This window comes from Argopecten irradians, chromosome 6 (assembly GCF_041381155.1).
Source record: "Argopecten irradians isolate NY chromosome 6, Ai_NY, whole genome shotgun sequence".
NCBI classification, from domain to species: domain Eukaryota; kingdom Metazoa; phylum Mollusca; class Bivalvia; order Pectinida; family Pectinidae; genus Argopecten; species Argopecten irradians.
This window is the reverse complement of record NC_091139.1, coordinates 46916662-46938804: the sequence shown is the minus strand read 5'-3', so window position 1 is coordinate 46938804 and position 22143 is coordinate 46916662. Positions and strand designations below refer to the sequence as shown.

Sequence of the window (22143 nt, the reverse complement as noted above, 5' to 3'; positions counted from 1 at the left end):
ATTTATAAAAAATCCGTTCCCCTTCCCCTAGAATGTTTCTGGCCTAAAATCCATCAAAAACTTTTTGACAAGTAGCGATTTAAAGGAAAAGTTTACGCACGGCGCACGTTGGAGCCACAACCCCTTGTTGCTGGGGATCAGAGCAGTATCATTTATCTTAAAGATGCTCCATCGCTGACAAAAAGTATTTTTTCACTATTAAAAAATGGAGCAGACGATTTCGTATTTTTCTTCAGTTACAAAAGTTACTTAGTTTACATCATTACCACAATTGAAAAGTTTGAGCTTCTAGTTTTACTTCAAGTTAAAAATATAAAATATAATTAATTGCATCCCGAAAAAAAATATGTGGTACTCTATCCTATATGAAATGAAATACTGATTGCACATGCACCAAAGGCAAAATAAATCATTTTATGTAATTTTTTTGTGATAATTAGACATATGTATACACGATTAAAGACCAATTATTGTTCAAAAGATGATTATCATTTATGCTCTGTCGGCGGTGGAGCATCTTTAATTATAATTGTTCTTTCTCAATGACGCCAATAAGTTTTGGTATATTTCTGAAAATTTGACACCAATAAGTTTTGGTATATTTATGAAAATTTGAGAAACTGAAAGTCATTTGTGAATGAAGAAATATCAAGTAAAATGTACCAACACTTTATCAGAGAGCTGTCAGATAATTATGAAGACAAAACTCAGAAGAACATTCCCATTATTTAATAAATGACACATATTGTATAGATATATAGCGTTATTTACACAGTGTATAATATAGTATTGCGAGTGGACAAGTACTGTCCCAGTATTGCTGCAGTGTAGCTTGTTTTACTCAACAGCACAAACACAAAACTCATAAATAAAACATTATCAGGTACTGACATTAACAAAAAAAGCGTGCATTGGAATGATCAGTTATATGTGTCACAAAAGACATCTCATATTGATATTTCTGTTATCAAAAGTCAGAGCAAGACACATCGTGATCAACTGTGACATCACTTTTGCCAGATCTAATCAGGTTTAACAATTGTCCGTCAAACATCATATAACAATTCTAATCTATCAATTACCTCCCTTTGTTTAACTTCGTCATATGATTTAAGGCTAACAGAGTTGTCTCCCCTGATAAACCTTCACGAAATCAATGGGAAGTAACTCTGATACCAGAATGTGTCCATGAATACCATGACCAGCTATAGAAAACTGATGTATTTTAATATAAAGGATTCATCTATGAAAAAACCAAAGCCATGAGAAAAGAGTGGTTAAAATGTTTTGGTGTTGGATAAATATTACCTTAAGTTAATAGAGCTAAATGGTAGAGGTCCATCACTGATGCCACAGATCTCTTATATACTTAGATATAGGAATAAAGTGAATCATATTCTCATCTTGTATTTGCGAAATAATCTACTCATGAGAAAGCATATATTGCGTGTTAGAGAAGTATTTATCAGTCATATCAAACGTGCTCTAATACTGTCTTTATATGTGAACACTCCCTTTATGTGGGTGCACTGAAGTCAGAAAGCATTCAGTGATCTGATACATAATAATTAAGTGAACGGCTTAATTCTTTGTGTCAATAACTTTTTTGTGATTCATTGTAGCCTTATCATCCTCAGCTAAAATAAAATTGATGTCCGTCCATACTAACATGTGGCATGTTTGCAAGCTACCAGCACTCCTACTCCTGATGGCAGCTCCAACACTGGTATCAACCATTCGACATCCCTACCCTTGATGGAAGCACCAACATTGGTATCAACCACTGCCTAGTTCCACTACACAGGTATGTAGGAAATGAAAGACATTTGACTTCAGTCATTCTTCTGTATCAGCACCAATGCTGAAGAGCTGATTCAGAGTCATCCATAGCTACTATTAAACCAATGTTACAGAAATTCATGTGTCAAGACATTTTTTGTCCTGGGAAGTAGGCTGAGGCTAAGGGTGGTTGAGTGGTGGTTCTGGGTACGATTCCATGCTGGCTGAGTCGGACCGTGTTGGTGGGAGGTAAAACACTAGCATGTATGGGAGGAGGAGAAGCAGAATGCTGAATCAGGCCACGTAGAGGGATAGCATCGTCACGCTTCTGGAGATATTTAGGATCTAGAGGAGGGTCACTGTCAAACAAAAACAAAATGAATGGATAACTACAGTAAGACGTGTTTATAACAAAAACGCTAATAACAAATTCACAGTCATTCCCTGTCAAATATTCAATAAGATATCTGTGACATGCGTATAACCAGCTAGGCTTATAATGAACTGATTTACTGTGGATGAACAATTCAAGTAGTAACATAGCAATGGCTATCTAGGACTTGTAACATAACAATGGCTATCTAGGACCTGTAACATAACAATGGCTATCTAGGACCTGTAACATAACGGCTATCTAGGACATGTAAAGTAACAATGGCTATTTAGGACCTGTAACATAACAATGGCTATCTAGGACCTGTAACATAACAATGGCTATCTAGGACATGTAACATAACAATGGCTATCTAGGACATGTAACATAACAATGGCTATCTAGGACCTGTAACATAACAATGGCTATATGGGACCTGTAACATAACAATGGCTATCTGGGACCTGAAACATAACAATGGCTATCTGGGACCTGTAACGTAACAATGGCTATCTAGGACCTGTAACATAACAATGGCTATCTGGGACCTGTAACATAACAATGGTTATCTAGGACCTGTAACATAACAATGGCTATCTGGGACCTGTAACATAACAATGGCTATCTGGGACCTGTAACATAACAATGGCTATCTAGGACCTGTAACATAACATTGGCTATCTAGCACCTGTAACATAACAATGGCTATCTAGGACCTGTAACATTACAATGGCTATCTAGGACCTGTAACATAACAATGGCTATCTAGCACCTGTAACATAACAATGGCTATCTAGCACCTGTAACATAACAATGGCTATCTAGGACCTGTAACATAACAATGGCTATCTAGGACCTGTAACATAACAATGGCTATCTGGGACCTGTAACATAACAATGGCTATCTAGGACCTGTAACATAACAATGGCTATCTAGGACCTGTAACATAACAATGGCTATCTGGGACCTGTAACATAATAATGGCTATCTAGGACCTGTAACATAACAATGACTATCTAGGACCTGTAACATTACAATGGCTATCTAGGACCTGTAACATAACAATGGCTATCTGGGACCTGTAACATAACAATGGCTATCTAGGACCTGTAACATAACAATGGCTATCTAGGACCTGTAACATAACAATGGCTATCTGGGACCTGTAACATAACAATGGCTATCTAGGACCTATAACATAACAATGGCTATCTGGGACCTGTAACATAACATTGGCTATCTAGGACCTGTAACATAACAATGGCTATCTAACCTGTAACATAACAATGGCTATCTAGGACCTGTAACATAACAATGGCTATCTAGGACCTGTAACATTACAATGGCTATCTAGGACCTGTAACATAACAATGGCTATCTGGGACCTGTAACATAACAATGGCTATCTAGGACCTGTAACATAACAATGGCTATCTAGGACCTGTAACATAACAATGGCTATCTAGGACCTGTAACATAACAATGGCTATCTAGGACCTGTAACATAACAATGGCTATCTAGGACCTGTAACATAACAATGGCTATCTGGGACCTGTAACATAACAATGGCTATCTAGCACCTGTAACATAACAATGGCTATCTAGGACCTGTAACATTACAATGGCTATCTAGGACCTGTAACATAACAATGGCTATCTAGGACCTGTAACATAACAATGGCTATCTGGGACCTGTAACATAACAATGGCTATCTAGGACCTGTAACATAACAATGGCTATCTGGGACCTGTAACATAACAATGGCTATCTAGGACCTGTAACATAACAATGGCTATCTGGGACCTGTAACATAACAATGGCTATCTAGGACCTGTAACATAACAATGGCTATCTAGGACCTGTAACATAACAATGGCTATCTGGGACCTGTAACATAACAATGGCTATCTGGGACCTGTAACATAACAATGGCTATCTGGGACCTGTAACATAACAATGGCTATCTAGGACCTGTAACATAACAATGGCTATCTGGGACCTGTAACATAACAATGGCTATCTAGGACCTGTAACATAACAATGGCTATCTGGGACCTGTAACATAACAATGGCTATCTGGGACCTGTAACATAACAATGGCTATCTAGGACCTGTAACATAACAATGGCTATCTAGGACCTGTAACATAACAATGGCTATCTAGGACCTGTAACATAACAATGGCTATCTAGGACCTGTAACATAACAATGGCTATCTAGGACCTGTAACATAACAATGGCTATCTAGGACCTGTAACATAACAATGGCTATCTGGGACCTGTAACATAACAATGGCTATCTAGGACCTGTAACATAACAATGGCTATCTAGGACCTGTAACATAACAATGGCTATCTGGGACCTGTAACATAACAATGGCTATCTAGGACCTGTAACATAACAATGGCTATCTGGGACCTGTAACATAACATTGGCTATCTAGGACCTGTAACATAACAATGGCTATCTAGGACCTGTAACATAACAATGGCTATCTGGGACCTGTAACATAACAATGGCTATCTAGGACCTGTAACATAACAATGGCTATCTAGGACCTGTAACATAACAATGGCTATCTGGGACCTGTAACATAACAATGGCTATCTAGGACCTGTAACATAACAATGGCTATCTAGGACCTGTAACATAACAATGACTATCTAGGACCTGTAACATTACAATGGCTATCTAGGACCTGTAACATAACAATGGCTATCTGGGACCTGTAACATAACAATGGCATCTGGCTATCTAGGACCTGTAACATAACAATGGCTATCTAGGACCTGTAACATAACAATGGCTATCTGGGACCTGTAACATAACAATGGCTATCTAGGACCTGTAACATAACAATGGCTATCTGGGACCTGTAACATAACATTGGCTATCTGGGACCTGTAACATAACAATGGCTATCTGGGACCTGTAACATAACAATGGCTATCTAGGACCTGTAACATAACAATGGCTATCTGGGACCTGTAACATAACAATGGCTATCTGGGACCTGTAACATAACAATGGCTATCTAGGACCTGTAACATAACAATGGCTATCTAGGACCTGTAACATAACAATGGCTATCTAGGACCTGTAACATAACAATGGCTATCTGGGACCTGTAACATAACAATGGCTATCTAGGACCTATAACATAACAATGGCTATCTGGGACCTGTAACATAACATTGGCTATCTAGGACCTGTAACATAACAATGGCTATCTGGGACCTGTAACATAACAATGGCTATCTAGGACCTGTAACATAACAATGGCTATCTGGGACCTGTAACATAACAATGGCTATCTGGGACCTGTAACATAACAATGGTTATCTAGGACCTGTAACATAACAATGGCTATCTAGGACCTGTTACATAACAATGGCTATCTAGGACCTGTAACATAACAATGGCTATCTAGGACCTGTAACATAACAATGGCTATCTAGGACCTGTAACATAACAATGGCTATCTAGGACCTGTAACATAACAATGGCTATCTAGGACCTGTAACATAACATTGGCTATCTAGGACCTGTAACATAACAATGGCTATCTGGGACCTGTAACATAACAATGGCTATCTAGGACCTGTAACATAACAATGGCTATCTGGGACCTGTAACATAACAATGGCTATCTAGGACCTGTAACATAACAATGGCTATCTGGGACCTGTAACATAACAATGGTTATCTAGGACCTGTAACATAACAATGGCTATCTAGGACCTGTAACATAACAATGGCTATCTAGGACCTGTAACATAATAATGGCTATCTAGGACCTGTAACATAACAATGGCTATCTGGGACCTGTAACATAACAATGGCTATCTAGGACCTGTAACATAACAATGGCTATCTGGGACCTGTAACATAACAATGGCTATCTGGGACCTGTAACATAACAATGGCTATCTAGGACCTGTAACATAACAATGGCTATCTAGGACCTGTAACATAACAATGACTATCTAGGACCTGTAACATAACAATGGTTATCTAGGACCTGTAACATAACAATGGCTATCTAGGACCTGTAACATTACAATGGCTATCTAGGACCTGAAACATAACATTGGCTATCTGGGACCTGTAACATAACAATGGCTATCTGGGACCTGTAACATAACAATGGCTATCTGGGACCTGTAACATAACAATGGTTATCTAGGACCTGTAACATAACAATGGCTATCTAGGACCTGTAACATAACAATGGCTATCTAGGACCTGTAACATAACAATGGCTATCTAGGACCTGTAACATAACAATGGCTATCTGGGACCTGTAACATAACAATGGCTATCTGGGACCTGTAACATAACAATGGCTATCTAGGACCTGTAACATAACAATGGTTATCTAGGACCTGTAACATAACAATGGTTATCTAGGACCTGTAACATAACAATGGCTATCTAGGACCTGTAACATAACAATGGTTATCTAGGACTAGGACTGTAACATAACAATGGCTATCTAGGACCTGTAACATAACAATGGCTATCTAGCACCTGTAACATAACAATGACTATCTAGGACCTGGATACGGCATTCAACGGAACAGTCTACGGTGCCTTGTTAAATACAGATAACTCTATCAACCTTAAGTACTTTTGAATTAAGTAATAGTAATAGGACCAGATTGAATGAAGTAATATTAGTAGGACCAGATTGATGGTATTTGCCACCTACTTTTCTTTATCTCCCCCTGACCCAGCTGAATGGTTCGGTCTGATCTCCTCGGGGATGGGTACAGGCGGTGTCTTCCCTTTACCAGGCATAGGTTGGGGTAGTCCACTTTTCCTGGGGTTGCCCGGGTTATATTGTACCTGTGAAAAAAGGAACATTCTTCACATACATTTGGACATAGATGGTTTCTTTAGGCCCTATTGGCTATGCCATATGGCCAAGTAATAAAAACGATGTTATACGTTGTGATGTCAGAGATAAATACTGTATTACATTATTTAGGGTAATCCAATAAAATGGTTTGTCAATCTATACCAGGTAATTAGACAAAGATTTACTGATATACATTGCGTACCTGTTGATGTCGGTGTGGATTTGGGTATGACCGCGGCATGGCCACTCCAGTACTGTAGCTCTCGGGGTGTGAGCCTTGGGATCCATAACTAGAGGTACTGTAATTATGCTGCAAAACAATCAGTATTATTAAATAGAAATGCATGATAATACATTTGATCAAAGACATCAGATGGAATCTGAAATGAGAATACACAGTGATACATATCTACAAACTACGTACACCTGTCTACTGACTAGAAACCTAACGTCCTTCAGAAAGAGCCCAACCTCTGCTAAGTTTACCCTTAGCAACAATAAATTTGATGCTCTGACTTAAAGCTTTTACCTTACATGTACTTTATTTTCAAATTATATTTTAGAGGTCATTGCAGCCATATTTAGCTCCCGGACTCCTTTGAAACTATTTCAATTACATTCAGTGACCCATAGCACTCCTACACTTTCTTTACCATTCAAGATATTTAAGGATTAGTGCAGTTTTGTAACAAAGGGGCATAAACCTTAAAAATAAGGAGGTATCTTGTTCCAATATGGTTTATTGTCACCAAGTTTCATTGAAATCTCTCCAGAAGTTTAGGAGAAGTAGTGTGTTGATCGTTGTGTCTACAGACAAGTGAACAGACGGACAGATGGACAGACAGACAACCTGAATCCAGTATACATGTACTTCCCCTAACATCACTGGAGGGTAGGGGTGAGGGTATAACAAACATGATTTTTCAGGTTTTTAAGTTTGGAATAATGTTTTAAAGACAGAATAATGTTTATTACTACTTACCATAGCTGAGGAAGGTCTGAAATTTGTAGTAGCTCCAGGCATCTCAAACATCCCCGTTCTCTGGTGATTTACTTGAGTCTCGTTGATCTGTTTATTCAACCACTGTATCACTAAAATACATCAAATATACATCAACCAATGTATCATTTAAATACATTAAATATACATATTATCAACCACTGTATCACTAAAATACATCAAATATACATATTATCAACCACTGTATCACTAAAATACATTAAATATACATATTATCAACCACTGTATCACTAAATTACATCAAATATACATATTATCAACCACTGTATCACTAAAATACATTAAATATACATATTATCAACAACTGTATCACTAAAATACATTAAATATACATATTATCAACAACTGTATCACTAAAATACATCAAATATACATATTATCAACAACTGTATCACTAAAATACATCAAATATACATATTATCAACCACTGTATCACTAAATTACATCAAATATACATATTATCAACCACTGTATCACTAAAATACATTAAATATGTAACATATTATCAACTACTGTATCACTAAAATACATCAAATATACATATTATCAACTACTGTATCACTAAAATACATCAAATATACATATTATCAACCAATGTATCACTAAACTACATTAAATATGTAACATATTATCAACCACTGTATCACTAAATTACATTAAATATACATATTATCAACAACTGTATCACTAAAATACATCAAATATACATATTATCAACCACTGTATCACTAAAATACATTAAATATGTAACATATTATCAACTACTGTATCACTAAAATACATTAAATATGTAACATATTATCAACAACTTTATCACTAAAATACATCAAATATACATATTATCAACAACTGTATCACTAAAATACATTAAATATACATATTATCAACAACTGTATCACTAAAATACATCAAATATACATATTATCAACCACTGTATCACTAAAATACATTAAATATGTAACATATTATCAACTACTGTATCACTAAAATACATTAAATATGTAACATATTATCAACCACTGTATCACTAAATTACATTAAATATGTAACATATTATCAACTACTGTATCACTAAAATACATCAAATATACATATTATCAACCACTGTATCACTAAAATACATTAAATATATGTATTATCAACTACTGTATCACTAAATTACATTAAATATACATATTATCAACCACTGTATCACTAAATTACATTAAATATATGTATTATCAACCACTGTATCACTAAATTACATTAAATATGTAACATATTATCAACCACTGTATCACTAAAATACATTAAATATGTAACATATTATCAACCACTGTATCACTAAAATACATTAAATATGTAACATATTATCAACTACTGTATCACTAAAATACATTAAATATACGTATTATCAACTACTGTATCACTAAATTACATTAAATATACGTATTATCAACTACTGTATCACTAAATTACATTAAATATACATATTATCAACCACTGTATCCCTAAAATACATTAAATATACGTATTATTAACTACTGTATCACTAAAATACATTAAATATACGTATTATCAACTACTGTATCACTAAAATACATTAAATATGTAACATATTATCAACCACTGTATCACTAAAATACATTAAATATGTAACATATTATCAACCACTGTATCACTAAAATACATTAAATATACATATACATATTATCAACTACTGTATCACTAAAATACATCAAATATACATATTATCAACCACTGTATCACTAAAATACATTAAATATGTAACATATTATCAACCACTGTATCACTAAAATACATTAAATATACATATTATCAACAACTGTATCACTAAAATACATCAAATATACATATTATCAACCACTGTATCACTAAAATACATTAAATATGTAACATATTATCAACCACTGTATCACTAAAATACATTAAATATACATATTATCAACAACTGTATCACTAAAATACATCAAATATACATATTATCAACCACTGTATCACTAAAATACATTAAATATGTAACATATTATCAACTACTGTATCACTAAAATACATTAAATATGTAACATATTATCAACAACTTTATCACTAAAATACATCAAATATACATATTATCAACAACTGTATCACTAAAATACATTAAATATACATATTATCAACAACTGTATCACTAAAATACATCAAATATACATATTATCAACCACTGTATCACTAAAATACATTAAATATGTAACATATTATCAACCACTGTATCACTAAAATACATTAAATATACATATTATCAACTACTGTATCACTAAAATACATCAAATATACATATTATCAACCACTGTATCACTAAAATACATTAAATATGTAACATATTATCAACCACTGTATCACTAAAATACATTAAATATACATATTATCAACAACTGTATCACTAAAATACATTAAATATACATATTATCAACCACTGTATCACTAAAATACATTAAATATGTAACATATTATCAACTACTGTATCACTAAAATACATTGAAGTGAATATTCGGGAAAAGAAAACCAGTCTAAATGCGTTCTTTGGCCTTTCAAAAGTCCTTACATATCAAAACGGCAACCCAGTTTTACTTACGTTGTCCAGTTTTGACCATTGAATTTATGGAAAATCCCCGTGTAAATTTAGCATATTTTTAAAAATAACTCTTTGAAAGCGAGGCTGCGTGGAAATGTTAACACAGACATAGCCAGCCGGGAGGACATGTTAGGATTCCCATAAAATAAATTAACTTCTTTGCATGCAGAGCAATTTTTACAGGAACTTTTATTTTTCTATTTCATAAGAACTTATACCAGATATATTATCACCATTTTTACCGACTTCAGCCTTCCTTTGCCCAACTATTCACTTTAAATATATATTATCAACTACTGTATCACTAAACTACACTAAATATATATTAAATACATATACATGTTTTATCAACCACTGTATCACTAAAATACATAAAAGATGCTCCACCACTGACAGATGGTATAATTGTTTCTCTATCAAAAAATAGTAAGACTATAAAAAGATATTTTTCAGAAATAAAGTTTCACTTCAATAAAGGAAATTAAATTCCCTGTTAATGTATAATCTAGAATTACAAACCATTTTCATTTGTTTTCAGTAATTGGCGACTTTCTTCCAACTTTTCCATCGTCCCCTTAAGATTCTCACTTAGTTTTTCATTCTGGAAAAGTTGGATTAAAAGTTAATATGATGTCCTATTTATATAGCATATAAGGAAACATTCACTTAATTATAAAAAAATCTTTACCCGCGTGCATATACAAGAGATCCCAGAGGGATCTTGGCGCCCACCAAAGAATGATCTATGTCTGACAATGGAAAGAGGGATCTTTTCCCTGCTTTTCAAACTTTTTCAAACACACTACATATAAAATTTGAGACAGATCGCTATAGTACTTTCTAAGAAATAGTGGTAACAAACTTTAACAATGAAATCTAAGATGGCGGCCGGTTTGCCATCTTGTTTACCGATCATTCCTGAAAAGCATTATGGATCAGTCCTTAAATATACTATGCACAACTAGGGTACAAGGGGAAACTATGCATGGAATTTGAGAAAGATCCCTTTAGTCCTTTCTGAGAAATAGCGATAACAAACTTTAACTATCAAAATCCAAGATGGCTGTCAGTCGGTCATCTTGTTTACCGATCGGTCCCAAAATGCAATATGCACAACTAGGGTCCTAGGGGAACCTATATATGAAATTTGAGAAAGATCCCTTTAGCACTTTTTGAGAAATAGTGGTAACAAACTTTAACCATTAAAATCCAAGATGGTCGCCTGTCGGCAATCTTGTTGACCAGTCGATCCCAAAATGCAATATGCACAACTAGGGTCCTAGAGGAACCGACATATGAAATTTGAGAAAGATCCCTTCAGTACCTTTTGAGAAATAGCGGTAACAAACTTTAACTATCAAAATCCAAGATGGCCGCCTGTCGGCCATCTTGTTCACCGATCGGTACCAAAATGCCACATGCACAACTTGGGCCCTAGGGGAACCTATATATGAAATTTGAGAATGATCCCTTAAGTACTTTTTGAGAAATAGCGGTAACAAACTTTAACTATCAAAATCCAAGATGGCCGCCTGTCAGCCATCTTGTTCACTGATCGGTCCCAAATTGTAATATGCACAACTAGGGTCCTAGGGGAACCTGTATATGAAATTTGAGAAAGATCCCTTGAGCAATTTTTGAGAAATAGTGGTAACAAACTTTAACTATTCAAAATCCAAGATGGCCGCCTGTCGGCCATCTTGTTGACCGATCTGTCCCAAAATGCAATATGCACAACTAGGATCCTAGGGGAACCGATATAGGAAATTTGAGAAAGATCCCTTCAGTACTTTCTGAGAAATGGCGGTAACAAGAATTGTTAACAGACGGACGGACGGACGGACGGAAGGATGGACGGACCACGGACGAAAGGCGATTTGAATAGCCCACCATCTGATGATGGTGGGCTAAAAATATAAAGAATGTATAAAGGTATTTTCCTTCTTTTTCCCCTTCACTGTTTTCATAGGCATAATGCTTTTGATATTAAATTTTTATTTTCAAAGCCAAGATAATTTTTATCATCATTTAATATTGTTTCATTTTATTCAAGATTGATGTTTCCATTTACTGAAATGTTTACATTAATATGAAACTACTGTAATTATAATACCTCTTCTGTTTTTTGTTTAAGACTGTCCTTTGTTGTGGCCAGATCTTGTCGAAGTCGTTCCAGTTCCTGATCCTTCTCTCCCAGAAGTTTTTCCTGCTCTGTGGCTATCTGATTCCTCAGCTTTATCTATAACAATCAGTATACATTCTGTGGCTATCTATAACAATCAGTATACATTCTGTGGCTATCTATAACAATCAGTATACATTCTGTGGCTATCTATAACAATCAGTATACATTCTGTGGCTATCTATAACAAACAGTATACATTCTGTGGCTATCTATAACAATCAGTATACATTCTGTGGCTATATATAACAAACAGTATACATTCTGTGGCTAACTATAACAATCAGTATACATTCTGTGGCTATCTATAATAATCAGTATACATTCTGTGGCTATCTATACAATTCTGTGGCTATCTATAACAATCAGTATACATTCTGTGGCTATCTATAACAAATCAGTATACATTCCTGTGGCTATCTATAATCAACACAGTATACATTCTGTGGCTATCTATAACAATCAGTATACATTCTGTGGCTATCTATACACAACAGTATACATTCTGTGGCTATCTATAACAATCAGTATACATTCTGTGGCTATCTATAACAATCAGTATACATTCTGTGGCTATCTATAACAATCAGTATACATTCTGGAGCTGGCTATCTATAACAATCAGTATACCCTCTATTTCCCCTATTCAGGTGCCCGCCCCACGTACCTGCCCCCTGGGGACCCAGAGTCAAAATTTATCTACAAGTTCTGCTGTTTCACCCTTCCCTCGACCAAGGAAGTTTCATTGTGGCAAAGAAACTATGGTTACAATTCCATGAACGACACTCTATGACTAGTAGCGACTTCTAAAAAGGATTTACCTCCTATTTCGCCCTATTGGGTCCCCGCCCCTGACTCCTGCCCCCCCCCGTGGGGTCGAGAGCCAAAATTTATACAATTTCAGTTTCCCCATTCACCCCAAGGATGTATTGTGGGTCCAAATATTAGTTACATTCCATTTCAAAAAACTCTAGGACAAGTGATTCGCATTTAAAGGATTTCATACCTCTATCACCCTTACTGGCGCCCCGCACGCCATCCTAGCCCCTGGGAGGACCCAAGAGCAAAATTTTTACAAAGTGCTGTACCACAGGACCACCCCCAAGGCGACAATGTTTGTGAGGTCAACATTTTGACGCGTTACAATCCAGGCTGACAACTCTAAGGACAAGTAGACGATTACTATCAGAGAATACCTCTAATCTATACCGACGCTAATGGGCCCCGCCCGATTTTCTCTAATGGGCGGGGGGGGGGAGGACTTTTTCTCAGCCAAAATTTCCTGCCCGGGGGGGACAGAGCCAAAATTTATACAAGTCCTGTTCATCCTTGCTCTCCTCCCCCAAGGAATGTTTGTGGCCAAATTTGGTCTCCAATAATCCATACAGAGACTCTAGGAACTATTAGCGATTTTTAAAAGGAATTGTTTGACTGGACGGACGGACGAACGGACGCGCGTCCATGACATAAGAGCTCACGATCGCGCCCTTCGGGCCAGGTTGAGCTAATAATCATATAATATTCTGTGGCTATCATACAAAACAGTATACAATTCTGCTGTGCTATCTATAACAATCCAGTATACATTCTGTGTCTATCATATAGATACGATCAATAAACACCATTCGCTGGCTATCTATAACCAAACAGTATTACGTTCTTGTGGCTATACCTATAACAAACAGGATACAGTCCTGTGGCTATATAAAAACTAACAGTATACATTTCTGACACGGACTAACTATAACACTCATGTATACATTACTGTGAGCTCACTATACGAGAACAAATCAGTAATACAATCAGTGGGCTTACTATAACAATCAGTATACATATCTGTGGCTATCTATAGAACAATCCGTAGATACATTCTTTGGCTATCTATAACAATCATATACATTCTGTGGCTATCTATATCAATCATTACATTCTGTGGCTATCTATAACAATCAGTATACATTCTGTGGGCTATCTATAACTATCAGTAATACATTACTGTTGCTATCTATAACAAGCAGTATCAGCATTCTTTGGCTACTATCTCATAACAATCAGTATCCATTCTGAGGCTACACTATAACAATCAGTATACATTCTGAGGCTATATATAAACAACCAGTATACATTCTGTGGAGCTATCTATAAACTATCAGTATGGCCATTCGTGTGGCTATCTAAAACAATCAGATATACATTACTATGGATTATGAGCATATAGAAACATGTTTATTCTGAACTATTGAAACACTAGTCTTTTTGTTGTTGTCTAGTCTTTGGTTTCGAGACATTTTTGTCTTTATTTGCGCCACAAAGCAAAAAAAGAAACAGATTTTAACCATTTTCATAATAATAGACAAACAACCTTGTAAACAACATGCTTAAAAATGTGTATTTATTATTTTATGGAATGCAAGTAAGAATTTCAATATTATGAGATAATGTACCTTTGGCAATGGTAGTATTTTCTATGTCATTTTTTACTACTGAACACATCAGTGAAGTGAAAACAAGGACATCAATGTCATTTTTTAACTACTGAACACATCAGTGAAGTAAAACAAGGGACATCAATGTCATTTTTTACTACTGAACACATCAGTGAAGTGAAACAAGGACATTAATGTCATTTTTAACTACTGAACACATCAGTGAAGTGAAACAAGGACATCAATGTCATTTTTTACTACTGAACACATCAGTGAAGTAAAACAAGGACATCAATGTCATTTTTAACTACTGAAACACATCAGTGAAGTAAAACAAGGACATACAATGTCATTTTTTTACTACTGAACACATCAGTGAAGTGAAACAAGTACATCAATGACATTTTTTACTACTGAACACATCAGTGAAGTAAAACAAGGACATCAATGTCATTTTTTACTACTGAACACATCAGTGAAGTGAAACAAGGACATAAATGTCATTTTTAACTACTGAACACATCAGTGTAAGTAAAACAAGGACATCAATGTCAATTTTTTACTACTGAACACATCAGTGAAGTGAAACAAGGACATCATAATGTCATTTTTTAACTACTGAACACATCAGTGAAGTAAAACAAGTAGACATCAATGTCATTTTTTTACTACTGAACACATCAGTGAAGTGAAACAAGGACATCAATGCCATTTTTTACTACTGAACACATCAGTGTAGTGAAACAAGGACATACTGAACACATCAGTGTAGTGAAACAAGGACATCAATGTCATTTTTTACTACTGAACACATCAGTGAAGTGAAACAAGGACATCAATGACATTTTTTACTACTGAACACATCAGTGTAGTGAAACAAGGACATCAATGTCATTTTTTTACTACTACTGAACACATCAGTGAAGTAAAACAAGGACATCAATGTCATTTTTTACTACTGAACACATCAGTGAAGTGAAAACAAGGACATCAATGTCATTTTTAACTACTGAACACATCAGTGAAGTGAAACAAGGACATCAATGTCATTTTTTAACTACTGAACACATCAGTGAAGTGAAACAAGGACATCAATGTCATTTTTTACTACTGAAACACATCAGTGTAGTGAAACAAGGACATACTGAACACATCAGTGTAGTGAAACAAGGACATCAATGTCATTTTTTACTACTGAACACATCAGTGTAGTGAAACAAGGACATACTGAACACATCAGTGTAGTGAAACAAGGACATCAATGTCATTTTTTACTACTGAACACATCAGTGAAGTGAAACAAGGACATCAATGTCATTTTTTACTACTGAACACATCAGTGAAGTAAAACAAGGACATCAATGTCATTTTTTACTACTGAACACATCAGTGAAGTGAAACAAGGACATCAATGTCATTTTTTACTACTGAACACATTCAGTGAAGTAAAACAAGGACATTCAATGTCATCAAGCATTTTTTACTACTGAACACATCAGTGAAGTGAAACAAGGACATCAATGTCATTTTTATTTTTAAAACTACTGAACACATCAGTGAAGTGAAACAAGTACATCAATGTCATTTTTTACTACTGAACACATCAGTGAAGTGAAACAAGGACATCAATGTCATTTTTTACTACTGAACACATCAGTGAAGTAAAACAAGTACATCAATGTCATTTTTTACTACTGAACACATCAGTGAAGTGAAACAAGTACATCAATGTCATTTTTTACTACTGAACACATCAGTGAAGTGAAACAAGGACATCAATGTCATTTTTTACTACTGAACACATCAGTGAAGTAAAACAAGGACATCAATGTCATTTTTTAACTACTGAACACATCAGTGAAGTGAAACAAGGACATCAATGTCATTTTTTACTACTGAACACATCAGTGAAGTGAAACAAGGACATTAATGTCATTTTTTACTACTGAACACATCAGTGAAGTGAAACAAGGACATTAATGTCATTTTTTACTACTGAACACATCAGTGAAGTAAAACAAGTACATCAATGTCATTTTTTACTACTGAACACATCAGTGAAGTGAAACAAGGACATCAATGTCATTTTTAACTACTGAACACATCAGTGAAGTGAAACAAGTACATCAATGTCATTTTTTACTACTGAACACATCAGTGAAGTGAAACAAGGACATCAATGTCATTTTTTACTACTGAACACATCAGTGTAGTAAAACAAGGACATCAATGTCATTTTTTACTACTGAACACATCAGTGAAGTAAAACAAGGACATCAATGTCATTTTTTACTAACACATGAACACATCAGTGAAGTAAAACAAGGACATCAATGTCATTTTTTACTACTGAACACATCAGTGAAGTAAAACAAGTACATCAATGTCATTTTTTACTACTGAACACATCAGTGAAGTGAAACAAGGACATTAATGTCATTTTTTACTACTGAACACATCAGTGAAGTGAAACAAGTACATCAATGTCATTTTTTACTACTGAACACATCAGTGAAGTAAAACAAGGACATCAATGTCATTTTTTACTACTGAACACATCAGTGAAGTGAAACAAGGACATCAATGTCATTTTTTACTACTGAACACATCAGTGAAGTAAAACAAGGACATCAATGTCATTTTTTACTACTGAACACATCAGTGAAGTAAAACAAGTACATCAATGTCATTTTTTACTACTGAACACATCAGTGAAGTAAAACAAGGACATCAATGTCATTTTTTACTACTGAACACATCAGTGAAGTAAAACAAGGACATCAATGTCATTTTTTACTACTGAACACATCAGTGAAGTGAAACAAGGACATCAATGTCATTTTTTACTACTGAACACATCAGTGTAGTAAAACAAAGACATTAATGTCATTTTTTACTACTGAACACATCAGTGAAGTGAAACAAGGACATTAATGTCATTTTTTTTCTACTGAACACATCAGTGTAGTGAAACAAGGACATTAATGTCATTTTTTACTACTGAACACATCAGTGAAGTAAAACAAGGACATCAATGACATTTTTTACTACTGAACACATCAGTGAAGTGAAACAAGGACATCAATGTCATTTTTAACTACTGAACACATCAGTGAAGTAAAACAAGGACATCAATGTCATTTTTTACTACTGAACACATCAGTGAAGTAAAACAAGGACATCAATGTCATTTTTTACTACTGAACACATCAGTGAAGTAAAACAAGGACATCAATGTCATTTTTTCTACTGAACACATCAGTGAAGTGAAACAAGGACATCAATGTCATTTTTTACTACTGAACACATCAGTGAAGTGAAACAAGGACATCAATGTCATTTTTTACTACTGAACACATCAGTGAAGTGAAACAAGGACATCAATGTCATTTTTTACTACTGAACACATCAATGTCATTTTTTTACTACTGAACACATCAGTGAAGTAAAACAAGGACATCAATGTCATTTTTTACTACTGAACACATCAGTGAAGTGAAACAAGGACATCAATGTCATTTTTTACTACTGAACACATCAGTGAAGTAAAACAAGGACATTAATGTCATTTTTTACTACTGAACACATCAGTGAAGTAAAACAAGGACATCAATGTCATTTTTTACTACTGAACACATCAGTGAAGTAAAACAAGGACATCAATGTCATTTTTTACTACTGAACACATCAGTGAAGTGAAACAAGGACATCAATGTCATTTTTTACTACTGAACACATCAGTGAAGTAAAACAAAGACATCAATGTCATTTTTTACTACTGAACACATCAGTGAAGTAAAACAAGGACATCAATGTCATTTTTTACTACTGAACACATCAGTGAAGTGAAACAAGGACATCAATGTCATTTTTTACTACTGAACACATCAGTGAAGTGAAACAAGGACATCAATGTCATTTTTTACTACTGAACACATCAGTGAAGTAAAAACAAGGACATCAATGTCATTTTTTACTACTGAAACACATCAGTGAAGTGAAACAAGGACATCAATGTCATTTTTTACTACTGAACACATCAGTGTAGTGAAACAAGGACATTCAATGTCATTTTTTACTACTGAACACATCAGTGAAGTAAACAAGGACATATGTCATTTTTTACTTCTGAACACATCAGTGAAGTAAAACAAGACATCAATGTCATTTTTTACTACTGAACACAGTGAGTAAACAAGACAGTGTATTGAACACATCAGTGAGTGAAAAAGGACATCAATGTCATTTTTTACTACTGAACACATCAGTGAGTAAACAAGACATCAATGTCATTTTTCTACTGAAGTAAAAGTAAACAAGGACATCAATGTCATTTTTTAACTACTGAACACATCAGTGAAGTGAAACAAGGACATTAATGTCATTTTTTACTACTGAACACATCATCAGTGTAGTGAAAATGTCATTTTTTAACATCAGTACATCAATGTCATTTTTTTTTACTGAACACATCAGTGAAGTGAAAACAAGGACATCAATGTCATTTTTTACTACTGAACACATCAGTGAAGTGAAAACAAGGACATCAATGTCATTTTTTACTACTGAACACATCAGTGAAGTGAAAACAAGGACATCAATGTCATTTTTTTCTACTGAACACATCAGTGAAGTGAAACAAGGACATCAATGTCATTTTTTACTACTGAACACATCAGTGAAGTAAAACAAGGACATCAATGTCATTTTTTACTACTGAACACATCAGTGAAGTGAAACAAGGACATCAATGTCATTTTTTACTACTGAACACATCAGTGAAGTAAAACAAGGACATCAATGTCATTTTTTCTACTGAACACATCAGTGAAGTAAAACAAGGACATTAATGTCATTTTTTACTACTGAACACATCAGTGAAAAACAAGCATCAGTGAAGTGAACATCAGTGAGTGAAACAAGACATCAATGTCATTTTTTACTACTGAACACATCAGTGAAGTAAAACAAGGACATCAATGTCATTTTTTACTACTGAACACATCAGTGAAGTGAAAACAAGGACATCAATGTCATTTTTTACTACTGAACACATCAGTGAAGTAAAACAAAGACATCAATGTCATTTTTTACTACTGAACACATCAGTGAAGTGAAACAAGGACATCAATGTCATTTTTTACTACTGAACACATCAGTGAAGTGAAACAAGGACATTAATGTCATTTTTTACTACTGAACACATCAGTGAAGTGAAAACAAGGACATCAATGTCATTTTTTACTACTGAACACATCAGTGAAGTGAAACAAGGACATCAATGTCATTTTTTTCTACTGAACACATCAGTGAAGTGAAACAAGGACATCAATGTCATTTTTTACTACTGAACACATCAGTGAAGTGAAAACAAGGACATCAATGTCATTTTTTACTACTGAACACATCAGTGAAAACAAGGACATCAGTCATTTTTTACTACTGAACACATCAGTGTAGTGAAACAAGGACATCAATGTCATTTTTTACTACTGAACACATCAGTGAAGTAAAACAAGGACATCAATGTCATTTTTTACTACTGAACACATCAGTGTAGTGAAACAAGGACATTAATGTCATTTTTTACTACTGAACACATCAGTGTAGTAAAACAAGGACATCAATGTCATTTTTTACTACTGAACACATCAGTGTAGTAAAACAAGGACATCAATGTCATTTTTTACTACTGAACACATCAGTGTAGTGAAACAAGGACATCAATGTCATTTTTTACTACTGAACACATCAGTGTAGTAAAACAAGGACATCAATGTCATTTTTTACTACTGAACACATCAGTGTAGTGAAAACAAGGACATCAATGTCATTTTTTTACTACTGAACACATCAGTGTAGTAAAACAAGGACATCAATGTCATTTTTTACTACTGAACACATCAGTGTAGTGAAACAAGGACATTAATGTCATTTTTTACTACTGAACACATCAGTGAAGTAAAAACAAGGACATCAATGTCATTTTTTACTACTGAACACATCAGTGAAGTGAAACAAGGACATCAATGTCATTTTTTACTACTGAACACATCAGTGAAGTGAAACAAGGACATCAATGTCATTTTTTACTACTGAACACATCAGTGAAGTAAAACAAGGACATCAATGTCATTTTTAACTACTGAACACACATCAGTGAAGTGAAACAAGTACATTCATGTTAATTTTTACTACTGAACACATCAGTGAAGTGAAACAAGTACATTAATGTCATTTTTTTACTACTGAACACATCAGTGTAGTGAAACAAGGACATTAATGTCATTTTTTACTACTGAACACATCAGTGAAGTAAAACAAGGACATCAATGCCATTTTTTACTACTGAACACATCAGTGAAGTGAAACAAGGACATCAATGTCATTTTTAACTACTGAACACATCAGTGAAGTGAAACAAGGACATCAATGTCATTTTTTACTACTGAACGCATCAGTGAAGTAAAACAAGGACATCAATGTCATTTTTTACTACTGAACACATCAGTGAAGTGAAACAAGGACATCAATGACATTTTTTACTACTGAACGCATCAGTGAAGTGAAACAAGGACATTAATGTCATTTTTTACTACTGAACGCATCAGTGAAGTGAAACAAGGACATCAATGTCATTTTTTCTACTGAACGCATCAGTGAAGTGAAACAAGTACATCAATGTCATTTTTTCTACTGAACGCATCAGTGAAGTGAAACAAGGACATCAATGTCATTTTTAACTGAACGCATCAGTGAAGTGAAACAAGTACATCAATGTCATTTTTTCTACTGAACGCATCAGTGAAGTGAAACAAGTACATCAATGTCATTTTTTCTACTGAACGCATCAGTGAAGTGAAACAAGGACATTAATGTCATT

General features: G+C 34.6%; 1 protein-coding gene across 1 annotated transcript in view; it reads right to left on the bottom strand.

The window, feature by feature from the left end:
* Positions 1–714: 714 nt before the first annotated feature.
* The window catches only part of LOC138326565 (spindle assembly abnormal protein 6 homolog), a 37610-nt gene continuing 16181 nt past the window's right edge, over positions 715–22143 (bottom strand). Inside the window, exons 10-15 of the mRNA XM_069272662.1 lie at positions 12766–12891; positions 11172–11253; positions 8000–8109; positions 7220–7327; positions 6868–7004; positions 715–2138 (exon numbers count right to left, since the gene is read on the bottom strand). Of these exons, the coding sequence (XP_069128763.1) occupies positions 1925–2138; positions 6868–7004; positions 7220–7327; positions 8000–8109; positions 11172–11253; positions 12766–12891 (777 nt within the window). The 3' untranslated portion in view covers positions 715–1924. The remainder of the gene's footprint in view (positions 2139–6867; positions 7005–7219; positions 7328–7999; positions 8110–11171; positions 11254–12765; positions 12892–22143) is intronic.